This window comes from Podarcis melisellensis, assembly GCF_964234715.1.
Source record: "Podarcis melisellensis genome assembly, chromosome: 10".
Taxonomy (NCBI): Eukaryota; Metazoa; Chordata; class Lepidosauria; order Squamata; family Lacertidae; genus Podarcis; species Podarcis melisellensis.
Window position 1 is genome coordinate 47,009,788 of NC_138542.1, and position 19,583 is coordinate 47,029,370.

At 45.5% G+C, this 19,583-nt stretch overlaps 1 protein-coding gene across 2 annotated transcripts; it reads right to left on the reverse strand.

Moving 5' to 3' along the window:
• Positions 1-380: 380 nt before the first annotated feature.
• GTPBP1 (GTP binding protein 1) lies at positions 381-19,045 on the reverse strand. Of its 2 annotated transcripts, XM_081929198.1 has the most exons (13): positions 18,817-19,045; positions 17,311-17,422; positions 15,595-15,775; positions 14,744-15,092; positions 11,685-11,808; positions 9,502-9,616; positions 7,979-8,123; positions 7,655-7,837; positions 6,528-6,663; positions 5,779-5,957; positions 3,825-4,025; positions 2,801-2,842; positions 381-2,367 (listed from the first exon to the last, which is right to left on the reverse strand). In XM_081929198.1, exons 1-13 carry the CDS (start codon positions 19,039-19,041, stop codon positions 2,275-2,277), a joined length of 2,085 nt encoding a protein of 694 aa, XP_081785324.1. In that variant the 5' UTR covers positions 19,042-19,045; the 3' UTR covers positions 381-2,274. The 2 variants fall into 2 exon arrangements, with proteins under 2 accessions (XP_081785324.1, XP_081785325.1); XM_081929199.1 differs by lacking the exon at positions 2,801-2,842 and having other exon boundaries at positions 18,817-19,044.
• Positions 19,046-19,583: the final 538 nt, after the last annotated feature.

Below are 19,583 nucleotides of genomic sequence, written 5' to 3' on the forward strand. Positions count from 1 at the left end.
CATCTGACTAGTACACTGTGGCCCATTGTAGTCTTCCTGATAAACTACCTCCCCCCTTAAAGTTTTGTACTCTTGTCAATAATAGCAAAAATAATTAAATAAACAAAATGAAAGTAGGGGCTCATTTTGCATACAGTGTGCAAAATGACCCTTCTCTTGTGGTCAGCACTACTAACACCCCTAACTAGGCACAAAAACCAAGGTGTGTTCCTAGCCCAGGAGAGCAGCCAGCCCTGACCTCAAGGAGTAGCTTCAGCTTTGCATGATCCCTGCTTGAAAACATCTAAGCCTCCCCTCTGACACATGCAGATTCAGGGGTACCAAAGCAGTCACAGCTTCATCCCCTCTACAGTTGGAAGAACTGACAAACAACAAAGCCATTTAATTTTAAAACTTTAAACAAACCTTTCTTTTTATTATTATTATTATTACATCATGCCAGCCTCAGTAGTCTTTAAATGCTGGTCACAAAACAGAACACAGCACCATGTGGCTTTTTTTTTTATAATGAAAACTTCAGCACTGCACATTCCTCTTTCAGAACTAAGGAATGAAAGGAGAAGAAAAAATAAAAAGGACACCACACCAAGGTCTCCACTTCCCTTGGAAATAGAAGGCCATGAGGCAGATGTCGCTACTGGGCGCCCAAGGCACCAAGTGATACAGGCTGCCGTCTTCCTTTAGCCACAGCACGCTCCATTCTCTCCCCAAGGGTGCTATTAATACTGTCACTGCTTAAGATGCTGCCCACAAAGTTTCAGGCAAGAAAGTAGACCATAAACCATGCCTACCTACTCGTCAGTGTTGACTCTTAGCTTCCGGGAAACTCCAGCCATTCAAAAATGTTAGGATGATGTTGCAGACAGCAATATGAGAGACATGGGGAGAGACTTTAAAAGCTACAAACCAGTGAACTACAAACCTGGTTTTTGTTTTTAAACAAAAACATGATGCCAGTTAAAAGTCAATTCAGAATAAGTGCCTCAAAAAGAAGCAGCAAATGTGTATCAAAGTTATAAAATCTTGAACATGTGTCCAAATTTAAAAGCACAGCTCAGAGCTGGCTCCAGTAAACCTCTTCCTGCTTTTACACAGTGAGTGTGTCTAAACCCACGACAGTTATGATTCTGAGGAGAGGCTGAAATGAGGGGTGCAAGCTGGCTTCTAGACACTAAGAGGCCCATGCCCACTTACAGGCAGCAACACCCATTTCCCTAATGAGGAGAAATGAATTCTTGCATTACACAAATATGCAGGGAGAAGTCGCCCACTGTCAGTGTCAGTTCTTGAAGAGGGGAAGGAAACACTGCCTTTAAAGATACACTTGGATACCACGGGGAAGAAATGGGTGAGTCACGAGAAGCCAACTTGCAGTGTCTCTCCCTTTCCCCAATCTGACGTAGCTGGTTAGAAAAGCAGACATGGCAGGATTCAGAATATGCAGGCACCCATGACTGACTGCAAGAAAAATAGTACGTTTTGAACACAAGGCCCAAAAAGGATTGTGTGAAATCAATTTGTTGACCTTCCACCAACAATTCCAAAGCCACCAGTGCTTTTGTGGCCTGCTCCACCTCCTCCCACAAGTCTCGCTTTTAAAGTAAGCTTACAAGTGCATAATTATGAGATCTAGGATCTCATATCAATCCAGCTTTTGGGATGCTGCTGGAGTGTGTGTGTTCCTTCATGTCGATTACCAATTGCAGGCATTGGTATTTAAAGGAGGCTGCCCAGGGCTCACGCAGTTTGACTGGTGTGAAAGGGGGGGGGGGAATTCCTACCTCTTCCGAACCAACTAGCATATTCATACTTGTATGAATGGGATTTCAGGAATTCTTGATTGCAGACCACAGACACAGGGTCAGTTTCAAAAATATATATATGAGAGGGTGGGGAAGAGAAGAGGAGGCAGTTACCTTACTCTGTATACCTAGATCCTCCCAATTCTTCATCCGCACGCATACCACACACAAACATCCACCATAATAAAAACTAATAAAAAATCATGACTAAGAGCTCACGATGTACAAAATGTTTGGGGGGGTTAAAAAGGGAGAAGGCGGCAGCTGGTCAGTCCCACATGTGCTTTTGTCACCTTCGTTAGCTTAAACTGTAAACCCTGCGTCCCCCCGGTGGCTCCTCTCCAGGAGGCGAGGAGGAGGAGGAGAAGTTCCACAGTAGCAGATCAGCTGGGATGGATTTTGGTTAGGCTGCTCCGGGTTTTTGGGTTGAAGAAGGGGAGGGTGCGAATTCCGCAGTGATTAAAAACGATGTTCAGCAGCCACCAGCAGGAGTCACAATAGCCCCTTGAGACTTCACTTTATGGCGCTGCCCTCCACGTCGGCGGCCACCTCCTCCAGTCTTCACCTGGGGATAGAGAAGAAGAGTGCTCAGGTAAGGGCAAGGTGGGGAAGGCAGGATCTGAACCTCTCAGCCCTAAACTGAACAAGAGGAGTGGGAATGGACAGTGTCAACCAACCATATCCAGAAGTGAAAGGCAAGGGTGGGGAACCCGTGGTCCCCCAGGTGATGTTTGACTCATGGCAAAGGATGTTGGAAATTATAGTCCAACATCTGGAGTGCCACTGGTCTCCCATCCCTGGGGGAAAGGAAAGAACTGAAGTTGTCTTTGTCCTTTCAGGTCCTATAAGCACCTTTGAAATAGGCCAAACTTCTACCAAAGCAAGCAGGAATTCTAAAAGGAAAATTGTAAGACTTTGGAGGGGAGGGGAATGTCTTGCAAGGCTGGCCTTTTCTCCCCAAGGCAATCAAGTCAAAGCAACAGAGGATGCAGAAGTACCTTGCTGCCCTCTCGGTTGTGGGGCTCTTCATCCAGGGCAGGCTGAAGGAAAGCAGCAAGGAAAGAGAAGCATAGGTGAGCAGAAGGCAGCAGACATCCAAGATGTTGGACAAAGATCAGCAGAGGGGAGAGCAGTCCCTTAAAAACTGCCCCCAAGTGAGCACAGCAAGAGAGGAAACACAGCACCAGTGATATAAACAGAGGCTCTGGCAGACTTTGCCCCCCACCCAAGACAAACTCTGGAGGAGAAGAGAATACAGCAAGGGCACCAAGAAGCCACATTTACACCCAAGATGCAAAGCAAGAAAGCAGCTCGGATTCTTTCAGTCCTATTCTTAGAGGGCACCCTGTAACATATGTATAAAAGAGCATTTCTTTGCTACAATTATCATCGTAGCTGATGCTTGCAATTGCAGCATTTAAACATCACCCCTCCAGTTTCAGGAGTCTCAGAATAATGCCAACACACACTTAAAATACAGCAAAGTGAAAAACAAAAGAGCAAAGGAACTGAGACTAAGATTTCACTTCAGCAGAAAGAACTTCATTTCAAAGGTTCAGCAGCCAGATGCCCCATGAAACAGAAGGCTGAGAGCTCCGTCATTGGTCAAGGAGGTCCTTCTACAGCCTGTGCACAACTGCGCAAGAGGTCCTTCTCTGAGCTCTGCATGCCCTTACCGCACACAGCACAGACATGCACAATGAAAGCCCAACCGATAAGCTGCTGAACAGCAGCGGGGCTCCGATGGGGAAAGTTAACAATACAGTTATGGGCAAGCGAGGCAACTGCTCAGGGCCTCACGCCAGGCCAGGCCTGCTGTTTCTGCCCACTTGGCAAGGCTCTCACCCTCCTCCCTTCTTAGAGCCACTTCACAGCCACTAACTAGTATTCAGGCACAGGACTAGGAGGTAGCAGGTGAAATCTGGCTCACCTTAAAAGGTAGGCATGTTTACTACAAAAAGCTTAAGAAGCCATGAAAGATAACTTTGGAATAGGAGGGAGGGCACAGGCTGTTCTGCATACCTGAGGCTGTTGGGCACTCGAAGGTGCTGAGGGGGCTGCTCCCAGCGAAACCGCATCATCTGCCACTGTGGGGCTCGCCGTCACCATGCCAGCCTGGGCTCCCCCTTCCTCTCGCTTGGTCAGGGGCCCCTTTTTCGTGGACTGCATCTTGATCTGCTGAGGCTTGGAGTTCATTGGAGAGTTATTTGTGGTCTGGAGTAACTGCCAGTCGAAAGGATGGTAGAGGCAAAAAACAGAATTGTGCCAGTGTTGTTGCTTTCATTTTAAGCACAGAGTTGGTTTAAGCAAAGTTCACCTTTGACATTAAACAGGACCTCAATATGTGGAAAGAAAATGCTCTTCCCCAGGGAGGCTCGCCTGGCATCTTCATTACACATATTTAGGCACTAGGGAAAACCATTCCTCTTCTCCCAGGCCTTTGGCTAATTAAACATTCTATGGCCTTTTGAACTGGTTTGTGTGTTTGTATTGTTTTGTTTCTTGCAATGTTGTATATTTTTGTGTTTTTATATTGTAAACTGCCCTGTGATCCCAAGATGAAGGGCGGTATAAATTTAATAAATAAAAGGACTGGGAATGGTGCGCGCGCACAGCAACACACCAAATCTCATTCACACCCGCACAGCTCTCTTATCTCCCACTTCCCCTGCAGTGGGAAGGAAAGTGACAACAATTTCCTCTCTGTTCTTTAAGCACTTTCTGTTTCATGTCTCTTATTCCCTGCAGTAGGGCAGGTAGGTAAAGCAGAGTTGTGATAACAGCATCTAAGCCTCGCTGGGCCATACGCCAAGTCAGGATGAAAATAGTCTCCTTTCATTAATACAGTGGTGCCCTGCAAGACGAACGCCTCGCAAGACGAAAAACCCGCTAGACGAAAGGGTTTTCCGTTTTGGAGGCGCTTCGCAAAACGAATTTCCCTATGGGCTTGCTTCACAAGAAGAAAGCCCATAGGGAAATCTCCGGGGACCTCTTTTAAATGCTAGCGGTGGGGAGCAAAGCCTTTCCCCCCCCCCTCCGGCCTTCAGAAGAGGTCCAGGAAGGCCGGCGGGGGCCGAAAGGCTTTGCTCCCCACCGCCAGCATTTTAAAAGCAGTCCGGGATAGCAGGGAAGCGCTTCCCGCTATCCCGGATGGCTTTTGAAGGCAGGTGGGGGGGAGCAAAGACTTTTGCCCCCCGCCCGCCTTCAGAAGAGGTCGGGGGACAGACTGTCCCCGGACCTGGTCTGAAGGCGGTTTCCATAGGAACGCATTAATTGATTTTTAATGCATTCCTATGGAAAACCGTGCTTCGCAAGACGAAAAGACTTGCGGAACGAATTTATTTCGTCTTGCGAGGCACCACTGTATTTTTAACCCAGGTCATGCATGAAACTGCCTTCTGTCAACAACCAGGTCCCACAAAGTTCCCAAGATCTTTTTAAAAAGTAATTTATAGAGATGGGAAGAAAGCACTTGAAGGCCAAGCAACCTGCGCCTTTACCCAGAAAGGAAGCACAGACTAGGTGACTGGGCTGGCAGAAAAGTTCGTCAAGTATTAAAAAAACTTGCCCATTTGAGCAACATATGGTTTAAAGGGGGAGGGGCATAGATGGTCAAGAATCCCCCTTCAGCAAGGGAATACAGGAATTAGTGGAAGAAAAAGAAAGCTTGTTCTGTCTAGCAGGGTTATATGCAAGTCTGGGTTTAAGGTTGTTGTGTGTTTTTTTTTTTAATCAACTCACTCCTATCCTAAAGACAGGGGAAAATCAAAAGGAAAAGGAGAACAGTGCATATGACATGGTTTCAAGGAAGGTATGGAAATTCTGAGAAGCCAAGCAACTTCCCCATCATCATCTATCAAGAAGCTCGAGTTTTCAGTAACTAACTAGAGAGAAGGGAGGTGTCTTTAGTACTGTACCTAAGGCATGCACAAACTTTGAGAACCCATGACCTATTGTACCCCAAAAGCTCTGTTACCTTGGTGATGGTACCCACAGCTTTGGTACGCCCTTCACGGAAAACCAGCCGCTGGTCTATGTGCAGGTACTCCGGGGTCTTGATGAAGCGGAAGTGCACGGTCGCCTTGTCTCCTGTGCGTAGACAGTCTTTGTCCATACTGAGGATAGTGGCTGTCTGGCGGATGCTGCCACAATGCACTGTGAACAGTTAAGATTCTCACTGGCACTCAAACTGCAACAAGTAGACAAATCTCAGTAGCACAGGATACCCTGAACTGCCACCAGCTATGCTGCTGCATGCAGATGCCGCTAAATTCACAATACAAACACCTTACGAATCCATGTTTGTCATCAGGTACTGTAAATTCAATTTCCAGCGGAGAGGCAATGTCAGAAGATAATCTACGTACATAGCACTGATCTGCTCAGCAAGCCAGCCCTACCACCATGCCTCATAACTTCTATAGGGAAGGCTACAGAGGCCAAGTGCAATTCTTCTATAGCCATCCATTGAACCCATAGCTCAAGTGGGATTTTGATGAAAGTGCAAGTCAAGCACCCCTAGTGACAGATCCCATAAGAGCCTTCTATCACTTCCCAAATTTGATCCACAAGGAATCGCTTTCTCTTTCAGCCATCCTCTTGTGGTTGCTGCTCCTCGTAAATGTGTCGGTATCAGAAGTTAAATGACGCAACCATGAATTAATTCAATACCCAGGGCCAAGGCAGGAGGAGTGTGTAAGGGACACCAAAAAACCCTACACATACCCATCGCCTGATATCGTGGACTGATGGTGGTAGGATGATGCAGAACCAGAATCTCAGCTTCAAATTCCCAAGATGCTTGAGGATTTAATCGGGGAGACACCATCACCATGCCTTTCCGGATAGAGGAGCGCTTGATCTGGAAGTGCAACAATTTTAAAGCATAATTTAGCAGTAAATTCACTTAGGCTGATTTTTTTTTTTAATCTATATCTTTTCCTAGCATTTTACAAATGAAAGACTACATAAGCCTCTTTGGGGATGGAATTGGATGCCCATCCAGCCGAACATAGTGCTGAGCATGAGTTTTACAAAGGCGTTGGGAGAACTTCAGTCGCAAACACACTTATGTTGCCTAAATGGTGCAGAAATTACAAATGTCCATCTTTCATGGATGTAGAGAAGTTGGGATGCAATAGTGAAAGTATTCCTTTGGCTTTCTCTCTGCCAAACAAATGACCACAATGTCCACTGCTGCCTTTAGACAAGTTTAGTCCTAGCATGCATTTGCAATATTAGACCCTGCAAATAAAACCTGCTCTCAGCCCCATATATTAAGCCTGGCAAGTTGCAATCCTAAAAACAATGACTAGGGAGAAAACCACATCTGAATGCAGCAGGACTTGGTTCCATTGCCCAAGGATGAAGACAGATGTGATTAACAGCTGGATTTCATATGTCCCAAACATGAAGAATCAGCCACCAAATGTTTCTCCTCAGCAGTTCTGGGTGCAACAGGAAACCAGCCAAGCACCTAACAGAACCCCATCTGATTGTCCGCTATCTCCTCCCACATTCTACCTTAAAACTGTGACGAAATGACACCATTAAGGTGGCTCAAAAACCAGCCCTAATATTCTCTTTCCCCACAACCCTATTTTATTTCCCATCTAGTCTGATGAAGATTTCTACAGAACTTAAAAGCTTGCATGTCATTTTATAGCATTAGGGATTGCCCTCATGTGGATTTTGGAATTTTTTCTTATGGGCCAACACAACTAGCTTTACTTTTTGTGCAGTCTCAGAGTAAACATTCTCATATCTGCACTGACAGTTTCCCCCCAAAACCCCTCATTTTCTCCCAACGGAAAAGCAATGGAATACCCTCGGCCAATGAAGTCCACACTCACCTTCTTCAGAGCAAAGGAGGCAGTCTGTCCTCCTCGAACCTCTTTGACGGGCATGCGCTTGCGGTGGATGGACTTCACAGCAATGGGCAAGAAGTTACCCAGAGGGTCTGGGCCGAGCAGCAAGGTGTCATTTAACTTGATCAGGCCTCTTAGTGTTGTCCCAGACACCACTGTCCCTACACCCTGCATCAGGGAGAAGTGCAAAAGGCAAATGGATTAGTCACAATGCTAGAGCAACAGCAGAATCAAGCCAACATCCCCATTCCTTCCTCCTCGTGGAAAAAAATTAGACTGAAGTGAGACACTCAGCACCAGTCTCCTTACTGGAACAGAGTAAGTGTCATCTATCTGGAATTCTGCAGGTTCCTCTTCCCTGTAACTGGTCCTTGGAGACAGGAGATTGAGAAACATCTTAAGCAATTCCAGATTCTCACCGGTGACATTGGAAATCTGGAATATTGGGCACATCCTAATTGGAACAGAGAGAGAGAGAGAATGAGAACATATGAGTTATTCACAGTTCTAAGTTAGGTTGATCTTAATACTTGCAAGACATCACAGGTGCTGGTTGGCATGTTCAGTATCAGAAGGAAAATTCCCTACAGGAAAGTAATAATAATAATAATAATAATTTTTATTTATACCCCGCCCTCCCCAGCCAAGTCCGGGCTCAGGGCGGCTAACAAGCAATAATAATAACAAGTTGAATGAATACAACTTTAAAACAAGATTAAAATACAATTAAAATATTGAAACATTAAAATATTAAAATGCAGCCTCATCACAGGAGAAAGAAAAAAGAAAAAAGTACAAGCTGTACTACCCTTAACACTAGCAACATTCAGTTAAATAACTTTATATCTACTTCTGTTTTTTTCTGGGATGGCAGGAAAGTGCCCACTCAACTGGAGAGTCATCTTGCATGGTCAGCTTCCTTTCAAATCACACGCTCTAGTTACATCAGATGTAATATTTACATTTTTAGCTCCTACAATTTTACTCTCTTTCCCCCTCTCTCATCAGCAGTTGGGACCAAGCCATTAAGAGAATGGTCCAGCAGACATGCCAACCATCATCAGTTGTCCAGGATATTTCAAGAAGAGGACAGACCGAACACAATGCTAGCTGCCAACCTCATGCAACTGTTCACTTCATTGATCCCAGCTTTCCAGTATGGCTTATCTTCTGTTCCATACATATGGCATCCACATTTTGCGGCAACGGCGGGGAGGGTGTCTCATGCAACAGATCAGCAGCAGACTCCTGGCCATACTTCTTGCAAGGCCATTTGCTTCAGCCTCTACACACAAGCAGGGCCATTTCTTTTTCTGCTCCTAGCCATAACCCCCCATCCTCCCAAGTCCTCTGCTTGCTTTCATCCTTGCACCAACTGTGGATGCCAGAAATGGATTCAAAGCAACAGAGGCAACTCCACATGGTTTCATTAGAATTTGACCTTGGCATTTCCCACTCACTGGCAAGAAAAACAAACTAATATATGTGGCAAAAAGAAAGATGATTGCTGAAGTCCGCTTTAACTCCAGTCCTGGCCATTTCTACCATCCATCTTCACCCTTTCGCATGCATTTCTTGCCCAGAAACCTGGATAATCTGTTTTGAACCTGCCCAACAGAACTAAAGGCGCAGATCCCACCAATTCAGGATCCTTGCTATTTAAGCCTGTAAACATATTCCACATCTCTGTTGCAAATTCCTTATACTGCAACTAGAAAAGGCCTGTTTGTGCTCCCAACCAATTATCATCCCAGAAGAGTCTTGGGGTCAAAGTTCAAAGCCCATGTTCTAAGGAGACAAAGAGTGGTCCACTTTGTTTTCATTTCTGTCACCTTTCTGAGCTGAAGTTGGAGGCAGTAACGATGACATCATCTTTGCTCTGGACCAGGACAGGGATCTTTCTGCATCCTGGAGACTTCAGAAGTCGTTGCAACAGCTTCAGGGTTTCTTGATGAATAAAATGGAGAGGATTAGATCAATATCCCTTTCTTGCATTCAACTTTATTGCCTTAGTTGTATATACCTAATTTTAAGACCTTCTAAAAAACTGATGGTTGTTATTATGTCCTCATATGTAAAACCACAGAATTCAAAGAGGGTGTACTTTCTTTTCCCCATGATTGTATGTATACGTGAGCAAGCTGGGATACTGTTACAGATGTCAGCTTCCCTAGGATTTTAAATTTAAAAAGAAAGCTATTTAAGTATCAAGAACATATAAGAGAACATGCAGGAGTCTTTGATACCAAAGGGTTAGTGAAATGGGGCTTTAGAGGTTGTAGTATAGGGCTTCTTGTGTTCTTAACAGATCTTTTCTCTCTCCATGTCCGGGTGTTGACCACACTGACAAACCTTCCCCAGTCTGACACCTCCAGATTCTGAATTACCATCCCCCCCATTATGGACCATTGGCCATATCAACCAAGGATGATGGGAGTCACAGTAAATGGTTCTGGTGGGCACCTGGATATTGATCTGAAAAACAAGCCAGCTATTACAGCTAGTATGTATTGAATTTCCACTGCTATTCTAATTGTAGAAGTTGTCAAGCTAAGCCTCAGAGAGAGAAATAAATTCAGTATTGCTACTGAGAAGCTACCAAAACATTACATACGATCCAGAATTTTGCATAGGCTTTTCTGTACTATGCATCCTGTGTCAATTTCAGGAAGCCTGCAGGGGACCATGGAATCTTATGACTGGAAAGCTATCGTTTTCACAAGAAAGACTAGGATGTGTTTTTTGCTTGAGAATTGGTGGTTTCATTTTGTTTGCTTACAAAGCTGGCAGTGCTACCAGAGCTTTGAAAAGATGTCCAATTCTAGCCAAACCCTTGTCTCAAAATTTGCCCTGGCGGTGGATTCCATGTCTAATTGCTTGTTGTGCTAGATGCTCTTCTAAGACAAGAGCTTGTCTTTGCCAGAATAAACCGATTTCCCCACAAATGCTTATGTTATGATGAGGAGTGAAAAACAAGATGTGCACATGAAAGATGGGTGCCAAGATGTATGCAACATCACATACACATTTTACAAGCACCTGCTTTGAAGTACACCGAATACTAGGTCCGCCTGACCAATTCTCAAATTTCCATTTTCTACCTCAGTGCTAGCTGCACATTGCAGAGGTTCCTCGGTCATCTTATACAGCAAGTAACAGAAAAGCCAATAATTGCAGCACCAGAAGACCAGGGGTCTCTTGAACAGGAGCCCACACATTTTGAATGAGCTTGGTAGCAAACCATTTGCTCTCTCGCTTTCCACTATGTAGTCCCAAAGTGCATTCCTTTTCTATTTGATGCCCAGCATCTGCCACTAGTGAACATCTTTGTGGACCTCTTCTCTTGGAAGTGCATAATTACATACAGGGGAGAAGGCAATAATATTTCCTAAGCAGTCATTTTGGTTGCACAGTTTATGCCTATTGGCCAGTTTATGCCTATTGGCCACGGTTTCTCAGTGTTCAGGGATACCGTGAAACTGAACATCAGTTGTGGGAGGGGAAACAGCAAGAAAGAGTTGCTGCTTTCGTTTCAGGAAGCACCGTGTTGGGCCCTGTGGGGAACAGGCTACACTAGTTGGTTCTTTCATGACCCTAAGAACCAGGAAGTGAACAGATGCAAAAGGTCTAAATCTCAGCTGCCTTCTCTTTCCCGTAAGCTTATTTACAGCAATGGGGGAAGAATACAAGTCAAAACATTGCTTCTGAGCAGCTTCACTGTTGCAAAACAATTGTTTTAGAACTGCTGATAAGACAGTTTTAAGAGACCAGCTACAGAGAAAAAACTGTACATCAAATAAGTCTCAACGCGTAAGAAGCAATGCAGGCCAGGAATTGGAGATGGTGAGAAAGAAGAGTTTGCTTAAACGGCTCCTTAGTAGAGTCTGAAGACACACTACCAAAACAGATGGCAAAGACTTCACAGGAGAGAGAAGCTGTTTGCGCCATCTTCAGTTTATTTTATTTAAATACCACCCTTCACTTCCCAATCACAGGGCAGTCTACAGGCAAATACCTTGGAGAATGTTGGCAGGACACATGTCAATCTTGGTCACCACCACAAAGACTGGGACGTTGAGCGCCAATGCAAGGCCCAGGTGCTCCTTGGTCATCCCAACAATTCCTGCATTGCTGCCAACCTGTATCAAGGAAAAGCACAATGAAGTGGGGAGTGGGCGAGGCAGGCAGAATTTTAAGTCCCTGTCTAGATATACGGCTGTGACTTTGCTGGGCAGCATAATGCAGACACCAGAAGAGAAAGGCAAGAGGTCAATTTTTAATAAATTATGAGAGCAATGGTTCTATCTAATACTGTTGTCTCACTAGCGCAACAGACTTCTATTTGTGCAATGGAGCTTCTCTTTCCTCTCCTCCCAATTCAGCCCCCTTGTACAGCTTCAAAACCTGCTCCAGACGGTTGCTCACACAGCATTGGACAGAAACCCGGTGCTCTTACAATAAAGTAAGAGCTAATTCAGACATTAGCACTTGCCACTCTTGGAATAACGTTTCTGGTATGTTCCATGGTGTGCAAAGTAAACCAGAAAGGCTTATTTCCTGCTGCTTGACCAGGACAATGTCAAGAACAGATAGAAGAGGAATCCTGGGTCCTATTCCCAGAATCCTCTCAGAAAAAGCCACGGTGGAATAGGTTATCAATTAAACTTTTCCCAGTTCATGTCAATCACAAAATCACTTTAAAAAACCATTGCATTTGCAGGTGACATTGTGTCAGAGCTAGCCTTCTTGTGAGTGCATGCCCACAACCTCCTTCTCCTAGCATTGCCAAGAATGGCTAGTACAGTCTGCTCAAAATAAGTGTCATAACTGGAGCTCTACTTCTCTGTTTTGATGTAGGGAAGCCAGTGACACTGTTCAGATGATGTTCCCAGCCTCCCTGGCTTATGAAGTCAGGGACTAGCACTGGGGCCAAGCACTGCTCCCTAACTCTTCTTCCTCACATCACATGCCAGCTTCACCACAAAGCTCCTGGCTTGTATCAAGCCAGAATTCTCAATTACAGCCAACCCCCGATTTGTGGTGGGGTTATGTTCCGGGTCATTGCACGCTTGCATGAAATCACATGCAATGGAAACGCCCTGCCCCCCCCCATTTTGGTGACATCTTTCCTGGTCACTTCCAGGGCCAGCGCTGTGTGCATGTGCATGGTCGCACACATATTGGTCGTGCCTAAAATGGGTGTTCCCCATACCTCCAAAATGGGGAACTCTGGTTTAATGCCAATTAACAAAACTGGAAAATAATCTAGCACCACAATCTAGAGATAGGAAACCTGTGACCAGATGCTCTTGAACAACTCTCATCATCACCACTAGTGATGTCAAATTCTAGAGAATATTCTTTTGGAGAATATTCTTGATTAATGAGAATATTGTACCATTGAATGGAACTGCAAAAACCAGTTACTGGCACTGAATAAAAATATAGAAAAGTCAGCTGTTTAAATCAAGGCCACCTCACATGCTGTTACACATAATTGTATAGGCCTAGGTACTTTTAAGTGTAAAAAGCATTACAACTATTTTCTGGGGGGAAAAAAAATCACACTTATGGCCAAGAGTATAGAATTGCTAAGAATAAGGTCACACCTAAATAGGAAAAAGGCTATTACAAATAGTTGGAATACATACAAATTCAAATGTTCATCAAATTAAATGAATAGCATTTTAAAAAATGGTTTTCTGTAGCTCACATTTCAGAACTGCCAATGGTGAATGACACATGCCTAGTAATGTAACTGGATCAAAAAAATCATTATTCATTATTTACATTGGCAATATCACAGCTTGACTTATTATTTACAGTACTAGATTTTTTTAATGTGGGTTGTAAAACTGGTTCTTCAATTAGACTTTACAGTTCATGGAAAATATCCTCCAGATAATTTTCTAGCAGATAATATTGTCAAAAATATTCTCATTCTTGAGAATATTCTCACCTCACCTCACCTCACCTCACTAATCACCACCCACCAACCTTGTTGGCTGGGGCGAATGGACTTGGGAATCTAACAACATCTGGAGGGCCACAGGTTTTCCTTTTCTTGACATACACCACGGTTGATGAAGCTGGGAACAATGTCCCAACTGAGCCACTATCTCAGAGTGTATCAGCTACCCCTTAATGTCATTCTGCAAGCATGTCATCAAGTGGCAGGCTGTGGCTCTTATTGATAAGAAAGGTTGATATGGGATACTGACCCATGAACAGAAAACTAAGCTAAAGAATTTCTATACCACTTCATCTCCTCACAAGGAAGCACCTGTCTGCAGTTTAGAATACCTGCCAATAAATCTGAGAATTCTTTGTTTATGTGACTGAAGCACACATACTCCAAAACCAACACAGGAATGTGCCACAGTGGGAGGAATAGTTTGCCTCTCATGGTTGCGGAAATAAATCCACTAATACAGATAGAACCTGAGACAAGTTGTGTTAAGCCACTATGGCAGAATTTTATGTTCTCACAGTGCAGAAAAATATTTGTTGTTGCTGCTGCTGCTGCAAGAGTGGGGGAGACCAGCAAGGACAAATGTCAAATTAAGTTCTGGAAACAGGTACCGAACCTTGAATGCTTTGCACACATGACAATATCTTTGACACCCTGACACATGGGCAGGGGGCACTTCAGAAAGAGCTTTTCTGAACTTCATGGTGTTTTTGCTTAGAGCATTTACTTATGTAGAAGCTTGCACCCGTATCTGATGCATGAGCATGAATGGAGAACTCAGTTCAATCCTTAACATAGGCCATAAATCACCCTCAGATAGGCAAAAGAGGAACATGGTGAACCGCAAGAAACAGTCCTCCAAGCAGTTTGTTCCCAACCTTGAAGCCTCCAACATTCTACAGTAGGAAATCACCACTTACTGAGAGTGACATGGCCCACGGCTCCAACTAAGTTTTGAGCTCCCGTTCACAATAACAGTGAGACTTCTAGCCTATATTGTTTTCATTAATTCCTTAACTCTCCAACAAAAAAGATGGGAAAGTGCTGTGGATGTTAAGAGCCCCTTGCTGCTACTGACATCCCACCACCATGGCACAGCTTACCATTAGCATGCAGAAGTCAGGTAGGTGCCCAGTCATGCCAAAGACTGTAGTCTTCAGGTACTTCTCGTGCCCAGCCAGGTCAATGAAGGTTATGACCTTTGTTGACTTCTCACAAATCTTAGTCCACTCCAGACTTCCACCGTGGCTATCAGGCTTGTTCACTACATTCCCCTCACTGTCAAAGCCCAGTATGTCATTGCCCACGCTGCTAGTACGGCCCGATTCGATCTCGTGCTTGTGGCGGAAAAGCTTTTGCCGGGCAAAGCCACGTCCATTGTCCAGCTCACCATGGGTGAGGACACCCAGCAGCGTGCTCTTCCCCGCGTCCACATTGCCAACCACGGCTACCCTATAGGAAAGGCAAAAGGAAGCCATCAGAATGTCAACGGGCATGTGCAATCTCTGAATAAGGCTAAAACCCTTTTAAAATGAGTAAAAGACAGGACGTATGGGGTTTCATAGACTAGAATTTTAGAGCTGGAAGGGACCCTTATGGTCATCTAGTCCAACCCCCTGCAATGCAGGAATAGGAAGCTGTCCCGTACAGGGATCAAACTTGCCACCTTGGCATTATCAGCATCATGCTCTCCAGGTTTACACATAGCACATAGAGGGCAAAAACCTACACCAGCAATCATTTCATTCAGATACTGCTTGATCAGCCAAGTATGTGCGCAAGATCCTAACCACTGGCTTGTATACAAAGCACAGAGGAAAGGAAAGTTAATTAGTAAGGAGAGGCAGAGTCACTCCCATAGCCAAACCAGAGTTTCCAGCTTCTCACCACTACGTGTGCAGGTTACAGGAGGGAGCTTCATGCTGACGAACACGCCTTCTACCTATCTCCTTACCTGACCTCCAGGAAATCGTTGTCACCCACCCGCTTCCGCACCAGGTAGTCACGCACTTTGCCTCCTGCCTCTTGGTGCTCCCGCAAGAGGATCACATCTGCATCTATTTGCTCAGCCATGCTCTTCACGGTGGCGTAGGATGCTTCCATATCTGCATCACTGAGCCCGTACTCAGTCCCATCTAAGAAATGAGGAACAGCTGCTTCAAATGTTTTGTCAGACCAGGAGTTACTTTGTCATTAATGTAACCTCACCAGGGTCTTGCCACAGAGGGGCCGGGCAAGGAAATGAAGAATCCATTTTAATTTCAAATGCTTATGCAACACAATGCATTTAACTGTTCATTTAGCCCTATTTCTCCAGACTAAACAGCATCAATCTCAAAAGTTTGGAAGGAAAGGTGGGATGTATGAGAGTCAATTGTGCTACCCTCTTCAAAACCTTGGCTCCATTAGTTGAAGACACAGCAAGGTCATTAACTAATCCCACACCCTACTCTAGAGGTAGCCAAGATGCCCTCCAGATGTTTTAGACCACTGTTGCCATCAGACTTGGCCACCATAGCCAATGGTCAGGGATGATGGGAGCTGTAGTTCACAAGATGTGGTTGACTCCTCCTACCCTAACCCATTAAATGCTGATAACAGTTGAGAAACTTATGCTAGTGCAAATCTAACACTTGCTACACTTCTCCCCTCCCCCCACCCGTTTCTTTGAAGACTGAGCAGACTGACATCACCTGAGCCAAGAACACAAATGCCAAAACCACCAGTCACTTCAAAGGCAGCAAACACCCTTTAATCTTTTACATTGAGTGGTGGAAGTAGAGAAAAGTAAATATGTAGCACTACCAAAAAAAAACCCAAAACCCCAATTAGAGGAAAAACATTAACTGCCCTAAACATTTTCAACTTGCTTTACGGAAAAAACCCATGACCGCATGCAATGCTAAGCTAAACCAGGGATTAGCAACAACAACCAAACACGCAGCTACCCAGAGTGAAAACCGTGGCGGCTTTGCTCCTCCACTGGTCCTGCTGCTGTTTCACTACTCAGAGCCAAACCATTGGGCTTAGTGTTACATGCAAACCCAAGCTTGAGGTTTTCCTCACTCTCAACAAACGGTGAACTTATTGTAACCAAGATTTGCTCTTGGTTTACCATTCACAGTTTGTTTGGGGAAAACAAACAATTCACTAGCTGCTAGAATTATGCTTAGATCATTCATGGTTGAATTTAGCCATAACTGTACTGAGTCCACCCTGGGATTGTGAGAATAGTACACATCGGCAGCACACAGTAACCAAGGGATCTCTGTGCCAGCCTCTCTGGGAAAGTGGTGCTCTTGAGCATATGGTATGGAACAGATCATTCAAATTATGGTTTAATAGCAGACAAGCTAAAACATCCGTTCTTTACCCCACATGTCATTTGAATGGGATTTACTTCTTCAAAACGCAAGTCAGAATTGTTTACTGAAAGCAAATAGTTACTACTAGGCATGTGTGGCCAACATGCAACACAGCATTAGCTGCATGCAGGAATAATCCAATGAATGTATTTGTGTTATGGAAGAAAGGCTTTTAACTCTTGAGATCTAGTATACTAACTGTCCCATCCCACAAACACTATACTTCAAGCAATAGCTGTTTCTGTTGAAACCACTATGGCATCTTTAGCTTGGCTTGTAGTATTGAAAGAGGAAACCATGCTCACCTGATCCTTGTCCAATGACATAGATGGTCTCCCCGCATCCTTCATCCATCCTCTCCCACATCTGCCGCAGCAAGCTATCATACTGCTCTGATGTTGGGCTCACCATTACTAGCTGAAAATAAACCAGGTATCCGTGTTAAACATCCTGATATGGGGGAGGGGGCCAAAATCACTGGCACTAACTAGTAGATGATTTTCTAGAGGCCACATTCTCTCAAATTGTTTATGAACGGTTTTTCAAGGAGTTCATAATTATGAGACTCAGGGTTAATGACAGAGGAAATAAAGGGTTGATATGACACCAAGGAGCCACAAAGTAAAAAGGGAAATTCAGAAAGCTTAGCAAAAGCAGTGTGAAAAAGGCTGAAGTGTATATGTGTATATCTATACTCTCTCTCTCTCTCTCTCTATATATATATAAAACATTCATTATAAAAACACTGTAGATCAAACAAATCCCTAATAATGAGTTAGATCACATGAAAAGCCATTCCACTTTTCCCTATGACTTCCATTTACCCACAACTGCAGAGGTCACACAAAAAATGTAAAGCACAGCAGCCCCAGATGCCTGAACTTAAAAAATGGCCCATCATCACTTTTCATGGCTACTCTGCTCTGAGATTTTGACCCTTTTGAGCACATCACATGATGCCCATCCAGCAGGTTAACTAACAGTCATGCAGGTATCTCTGCCCATTCTTTTGATTAAACATCACCCCTTATTCCACTTCAGGGTAGTTCTACAGAGCATAAAGGCTATCCCTTTACAGTACTTCACCCACAGCACCTGTTTAACAATTTCAACTTTACCCTTTTTTTAAAAAAGCAATGCCCTAAAAAGATAAACGAGGAGCTTGAACTTTGCACTTGGAAGGGCTGTATTAACACAGCACGAGGGTGTTGTTGTTGTTGTTTCCCCGTTTGTAGTTTCCTTAACAACTTCAGCTGAAACCCTACCTACGCTTAAACCGGGAGTAAGCCTCGCGGAAATGAATGGAACTTATTTCTGAGCAGGCATTATTTACAGGGCTGGGCTGCCGGGCTGCAATCCTAAACGTGCCTAAACGTGGGGTAAGCCCCACTGAAAACGGAGGGCCTTACTTGCGAGTAAGCCTGTTTACGCCCCCCCTCTTCTCGTCCCCGTCTGAATCCCTTCTCGCGTGCCACGTACACCAGTCCGTACCCTTGAAGCTGCCGCCGCCCGTTGGCGACACCCTCGCCCTACTTGTGCCTCAGGACTCGCAGTGGGGCAGCCGCCCGGCCTCTCGCCGCCTGAGGGGGGAGCGTCGGCAAGGGGCCGGGGGTACCTGCTCCGCGCTCCTTAAAGGGGGCTGGACGAAGTGCCCGGAAGGACAAGGGGAGGCACCGCCGCCAGACCGAATGGAGAGAGAGGGAAGTGCCGGAGCTGCCTGCGGGCGCCTGAGGGGGACCGGAGTCGCCAGGTATCGGGGTCTGGGCTGGCGGGGCCCCGGGTCTCCGCTGCCCCCCGGCCGCCGGGCCTACCTTGCTGGTGAGGTCGAGCTCGGGCTCCCCGTTGAGCACCTCGCCGTCCTCGCTGCAGTCCGAGTCCGCGACGCCGCGGTGGAACCTGGAAGAGGCCGCCACTGCCCCGCCGTGAGAGGCGGGCTCCGGGGCGAACATCGAGGCCGGCACCGGCGAGCCCCCCATCGGGGAGCGACTGCGCTCCGTCGCCATCTTGGCAGCCCCGGCCTCCTTCTCCGGCCTCATTAGCATAGGCCCCGCCCACCCCTCGCGTCGACCGAGCCGGAGGAGCCCGCCGAGCTCCGCCCCCCGAACGGGCCTGCTTAATAATTTAGTACCCTGCTGACCAATCGGGGAGCCGCGCTGTTAGAACAGTAATTGCTGTATTGCTATGACAACCCGCAGCTTATTAATATGGATGAGCCGTGTCTCCTTCGAAGACCCTTTTTGCGGTTCCTCCGGTTCAGAAAATAAAAGCAGCGGCAGCAGCGCTACTGGGATTTTTATTTATCTCTATTCTGGAAACTCTGGGCGGGAGCGGGGCGGTGTTATGTTTCTACCTGCTCGCGGCCAATGGGAGGGAAGAATGCATGATAAACAAAGTTCCTCGCCAATCGTGGCAAACATTTAAGTAATAGGCGGGAGTGCAGCCTCCGCCAATCAGAGAACAAGATTATGGCCGAGGTGCGTAGGTGAGAAAAGAAGGCGGGAATTTTATCGTGGCGGCCAATAAGAAGGAGTGTACATATGCCAAAGCCAATCAAATACCCCAACCCATTTTGTGATTG